This window comes from Bison bison, unplaced genomic scaffold, assembly GCF_000754665.1.
Source record: "Bison bison bison isolate TAMUID 2011002044 unplaced genomic scaffold, Bison_UMD1.0 scf7180017864492, whole genome shotgun sequence".
Classification (NCBI taxonomy): Eukaryota; Metazoa; Chordata; class Mammalia; order Artiodactyla; family Bovidae; genus Bison; species Bison bison.
The window spans coordinates 6,579,408-6,585,252 of record NW_011495051.1 but is presented as its reverse complement, the minus strand read 5'-3'; the positions used below and the strand labels follow the sequence as shown (position 1 = coordinate 6,585,252).

At 58.2% G+C, this 5,845-nt stretch overlaps 1 protein-coding gene across 1 annotated transcript in view; it reads left to right on the top strand.

The window, feature by feature from the left end:
• Nucleotides 1-259: 259 nt before the first annotated feature.
• Nucleotides 260-5,845, top strand: part of MCOLN1 (mucolipin 1) — an 8,508-nt gene continuing 2,922 nt past the window's right edge. Inside the window, 11 exon segments of the mRNA XM_010828487.1 lie at nt 260-444; nt 2,494-2,699; nt 3,749-3,916; nt 4,003-4,168; nt 4,559-4,667; nt 4,887-4,983; nt 5,213-5,312; nt 5,483-5,589; nt 5,696-5,729; nt 5,732-5,758; nt 5,761-5,843. Coding sequence (XP_010826789.1) covers nt 414-444; nt 2,494-2,699; nt 3,749-3,916; nt 4,003-4,168; nt 4,559-4,667; nt 4,887-4,983; nt 5,213-5,312; nt 5,483-5,589; nt 5,696-5,729; nt 5,732-5,758; nt 5,761-5,843 — 1,128 coding nt within the window. The 5' untranslated portion in view covers nt 260-413.

Genomic DNA, 5,845 nt, shown 5'->3' with positions numbered 1-5,845 from the left:
GGGAAAGGGGTCAAGCATTAGACATGGAAGCCATGAGATTGGCACTGGACGCCGGAACGACAGGGAGCCAGGACTGAGTCAGTCCTAAGTCCGCACGCTCACAGCCGGCCCATCCCCCAAGCACATTGTCACCTTCGGCGCTAGGACCTCGCGACCGCCTAGAGGAAGCCAGCCGCCATCCGAGGCACGCTTGCGCGCTGCTCAGGCAGGGGATGTCGTGGCGCAGGGGGAGGGACCGGATTTGGTCGCCTGCCTCCCTGGCCGCGGTGGTCACGTGTCTGAGGCGCGAGTCAGCTGATGCGGGAGGGTTTGAAGCTGCACCGCCAGGGAGCGAGGCCGCAGTGACAGCGCGGGGCGTTCGGACCCCGGCTGCCCCGCAGCGCCCGGCGGCGTCCGGCGCTCCGGGCCCCGACATGGCAGTCCCCGTAGGCCCGCGCGGCTCAGGTGAGGGCGCAGGCAATCCGGCGAGCTCTGGAACGCGGGTTGCGAACCTGCGGACGGCTTCTCCTACCTGGGACGGCGGAGCTCCGGGTTTCCCTTTCCTCAGCTCCCATGCCCACCTCTTAGCTTCCCGGTGGCGTCGGTATGGACTGACGGCTCCTAGAGCCTAGGCAGAAAGGGCAGGCTGCCCACATGTGGCGGGTGGGCACCAGCTTCTCCCTTCTAAGTGGCGGGACTCCGGGCTGTGCTCTGAGTACCTTCAACTCAGGCAGCTGGCGAGCCGCCAGCTTCTCGACTCGCGGCGGCGAGGGTCCCAGGATTTGCATCCCGGGCCTAGATTCGGATTGCTTAGTTCTGTTGAAACTCCGACTGCGGCCCCAGCTTCTCCAACCCCCACCCCTACCCTCCCGCCCCAACGTCAGACTCCCAGACTCTGCTTCCCCAGGCCAGGAGGCAAATGCTCAGCTTTTCTAAACCCAGGCAGGACTGCTGGGGCGGGGTTGCCACTTTAAACCCAGGCGCCTAACTCAATTTCAGATCTCCAAACCCGTGGAAGCTCAGTTGCCTCTCATAGGGAAGCCTGGAGGAATGCCCATGTGTTGATCATCTTTTAAACTAGCTGCAGACATCTCAGAGATGTCCTAGTCATTGGAGCCTGGGGTGGATTAGCTGTGATCCCAGCCAGGGAGGTGCCCCACCCTCTGGTTTCCCATCCAGCTGTCTTGTAAACAACCACAACAGCATCTGAGTGCCAAAGGGATCTGAAGGTGGCCCTCACTGTGGGACAGGTTCTAAGAGTGTCCACATTTCATCTTGGTGGCTGGGCAAGGCAGAGAGTCAACCAGACCTTGGAATGAAACAGGGTTCTTCCAGTGGGGATCATGGGGGTATGTCAGGGACTATTCTCAGCTGCTGTGACCAACTATGACCAGCAGTTGCTGAAAACTTGGACTTCTTCTTGGGCTGGTCAGGATTGAAAGGAATCAGTGATGCTTAGAATAGCCTCTATTTAGAAGTTCGCTGGGCTTCCCTGGTGGCTAAGAGGGTAAAGCATCTGCCCGCAATGCGGGAGACCCGGGTTCGATCCCTGGGTCGAGAAGATCGCCTGGAGAAGGAAATGGCAACCCACTCCCATACTCTTGCCTGGAAAATCCCATGGATGGAGAAGGCTGTAGGCTATGGCCTATAGTAGGCTACGGTCTATAGTAGGCTACAGTCTATGGGGTCGAAAAGAGTCCGACACAACTGAGCGACTTCACTTTCACTTTCAGGAGTTCCCTGGTGGTCTAGTGGTTAGGACTTGGTGCTTTCATTGCTGCGGCCTGGGTTCAGTCCCTGGTCTGGGAACTAAGATCCTGCAAGCCCTTGCTGCTGCTGCTGCTAAGTTGCTTCAGTCGTGTCCGACTCTGTGCGACCCCATAGACGGCAGCCCACCAGGCTCTTCCGTCCCTGGGATTCTCCAGGCAAGAACACTGGAGTGGGTTGCCATTTCCTTCTCCAATGCATGAAAGTGAAAAGTGAAAGTGAAATCGCTCAGTCGTTTACAACTCTTGGCGACCCCATGGTCTGCAGCCTACCAGGCTCCTCCGTCCATGGGATTCTCCAGGCAAGAGTACTGGAGTGGGGTGCCATTGCCTTCTCCGCCCTTAGGCATGGCCAAAAACAAGGGGGGAAAAACAAACAAACAAAAAAATAGAATAGCCTCTACTTGTTGAGGAACTATTGAGGCTTAGGAATGGAATGCTTTGTAAGTATCAAATCCTTAGCTTCCTAAGTGAGAGAATTTATTGCCCCATTTTGCAGTCGAGGAAGCTGAGACTCAGGGAAGCTGAGTGCCCTGAGGCAGGGCCAGGAATCAGTTCAGGCTCTTTCAAGTGATTTATAGTCTTTGACCAGCACTGCTGCAAATATCTGTAAAATGTTACGAATTTTCTGGTTTTCCTTAGATCTCTCAGAGTTCTTTCTTAGCTGGAGCTTGGGACCTGCCTCCCCTATTGGCAGGTAAACCTGTCTCGGCCTGGTCCCCACTTCCCCCTCCCTCCCATCTCACAGAGACCGAGCGGCTTCTGACACCCAGCCCTGGATATGGGACTCAGACAGGGGCTTCCCCAGCCCCTTCAACCCCTCCAGAAGAGGAAGATCTCCGTCGCCGTCTCAAGTACTTCTTCATGAGCCCCTGTGATAAATTCCGGGCCAAGGGTCGCAAGCCTTTCAAGCTTATGCTGCAAGTGGTGAAGATCTTGGTGGTCACCGTGCAGGTGAGACCTGTACCACTCGCCCCTGCCCCCAGAATTCCACCTGTGGGCCCTATTTTCCTTGAAGGGGAAAAGCCTAGAGTCAGAGCCTAGTCCTGCCCCCTCAGCAGCATGTGGCACTCATCAGTCGGAAGCCCTCTGGGACCTGCACAGGAGCAGCTCCTTTAAGCTTCACAAATGCCCTCTAAGGTTCTGGTCAGTGTTGTTGCACTTTTTTTATAGATGAGACAAATGAAGCTCAGAAAGGTTAAGGGACTTGTCCAAAGTCACATAGCAACTAAGCCTTGGGAGCTGGCATGTGGACCCTGGCAGTCTGATGCTGTGCTGACCCTCAAAGAAAACTGATCTGGTGGCTGCAGAGACCACTGCCCTCCCTCCCTCCCTCTCCCAGGATCTGTGCTGGGCTCCAAGGACTCCATGATGAGTCAGACTCAGCCCCTGTCCTGAGAGCTTCTGGTCTAGTGCCTTTGGGTATGTCACCATGCTTCTAATCTCCTGTCAGTAAAGGAGCCCAGTGAGGGGCTTCCCAGGTGACTCAGTGGTAAAGAACCTACCTGCCAATGCAGGAGACGCAGGTTTAATCCCTGGGTTGGGAAGATCCTCTAGAGGAGGAAATGGCAACCCACTCCAGTATTCTTGCCAGTGAAATCCCACGGACAGAGGACTATCCCACGGATAGTCCATGGGATCGAAAGGAGTTGGACACGACTGAGCGACTGAACAACAGCAAAAGGAGCCAGCAGTGGTGCTTACCCTGTGCAGTTCAGTCCAGTCCCTCAGTCATGTCTGACTCTTTGTGACCCCATGGACTGCAGCTCGCCAGGCTTCCCTGTCCATCACCAACTCCTGGAGCTTGACTCTCCCCATAGGTTTGGGTTTAGCACAGCAGCTGGCACCCAGTACACATGTAATGGACGTTAGCTGTTGCCGTGAGTTCTATGAGCAGCCACTGTTTGCGTATGGAAGGCCTGCCCTCATGGGGAGGGCCCTCTCTTCTCTCCGTCCACTCATGCACTGTGGGAGATCCCCATCGTCCTTGTCCCTCCTACCAGCTCATCCTGTTTGGGCTCAGCAACCAGCTGGCAGTGACGTTCCGGGAGGAGAACACCATCGCTTTCCGACACCTCTTCCTGCTGGGCTACACGGATGGGGCGGATGACACGTTCGCAGCCTACACGCGGCAGCAGCTATACCAGGCCATCTTCTATGCCGTGGACCAGGTGCGGGTGGCCAGGAGCCATTGGGCAGCTGGGCCCTCAGGGGAGAGCGGGCGGGGCTGACAGATCCTCCCCTCCTTTGCCCGCAGTACCTGACACTCCCAGACGTGTCCCTGGGCCGGTATGCCTATGTGCGGGGCGGGGGCGGCCCCTGGGCCAACGGCTCAGCCTTGGCCCTCTGCCAGTGCTACTACCACCGGGGCCACGTGGACCCAGCCAACGACACATTTGACATTGATCCGATGGTCGTCACGGGTGAGTGGGCCGGGCAGGGCTCAGTGGTCAGGAGCCCGGGCTGCTAGGATTAAAATCCCACTTGAAAATCCCTCCTGCTCTTCTGGAAGACAGGGTGGCGAGGATGATGTGATGATGAGTTGGCTGCTTGGTGTGCAGACAGAGCTGCATGTTATGTTTCGCTGTCATTCATTCTCTAAACACCTGGGGCCACAGAGCACCAGGCACTGGGGCCTGTGTACGGGGTTAGATAGACTGGGCCTGACCCTTGTGGGGTAGACAACAGAAACAGACAAATGTGGAAATACGAAGGGAGTGGTAAAGCAGGGAAGGGGGCTGTCGGGGACTCTGGGGAGACCTGCCTGTGCCTCCTCTGCCACCAGTGTCCCCTCCCTGACTCCCTGTCCTCAGACTGTATCCGGGTGGACCCCCCTGAGAGACCCCCCGTCCCCCCCAGTGATGATCTCTCCCTCTCGGATGGCAGCGCCAGTTACAGGAACCTCACGCTCAAATTCCACAAGTACTGTCTGACCGATCGAGGGGGCTGGGGGTGCGGGGAGGCAGGACTCCAGGCACCTTCAGTGTTGGGGGAGGGGGCAGCCACTTCCCCACAAGCCCGGGCTGGGCAGGCCAAGCTGCCACGTGAGCACTTCCTCTGCCAGCTGCAGAGTCAGCATGGGGCAGAGCACTGGCACTCAGGCAGAGCCCACCCACCCCCTCACCCAAGCCTCCCCGCCAGGCTGATCAACGTCACCATCCACTTCCAGCTGAAGACCATTAACCTCCAGAGCCTGATCAACAATGAAATCCCAGACTGCTACACCTTCAGTATCCTGGTGAGCCCACGGTCCCTGGGGTGTGGGTGAGGAACCAGCCCGTGACGGGGTAGGGTGGGGGGCGGGGCACAGGACTCCTGAACTCTGGAGCTGGGGGACCCTGGGCCAGGAGCAGTGTGGGAGTGATGGGGGAGGCTGGGGCTGGACAGACCATCCATCCTGCAGGTCTGGGAGCCTTGGGTCTGCCGAGGTTTACCCTGTCCCGTCTCATCTCGTTGCACCCCTGCAGATCACATTTGACAATAAGGCACACAGTGGGCGTGTCCCCATCAGCCTAGAGACCCAGGCCCACATCCAGGAGTGTAAGCACCCCAGCGTCTTTGGCCATGGTGAGCCCCCAAGCCCTGAACCAGTGCTGCCCAGGGGCTCTGAATCTCCCTGGGAGCCCCGAGCCCCAGACCAGTATGAACCAAGCTCTTGACTCACCCAGACAAACCTATGAGCCCACTGACAGCCCAAAGCAGCCCTGAAGCCCCCCGGGCCTGGCCCCTCCCCGCAGGAGACAACAGCTTCCGGCTCCTGTTTGACGTGGTTGTGATCCTTACTTGCGCCTTCTCCTTCCTGCTGTGCGCCCGCTCACTGCTCCGAGGCTTCCTGCTGCAGAACGTGAGAGCCAGCCCCAGCCTCGCCCAGCTCTGGGACCCTTGGGGCCACCAGGGTGGGGAGCCTCCCCTGCCCAGACCAGCCCTCACCCCACCGCCTACCCCTGCAGGAATTTGTCAGGTTCATGTGGCGACGGCGGGGACGGTCATCAGCCTGTGGGAGCGGTTGGAATTTGCAACGGCTGGTACATCCTTCTGGTCACCAGCGACATGCTCACCATCTCGGGTACCATCATGAAGATTGGCATCGAAGCCAAGGT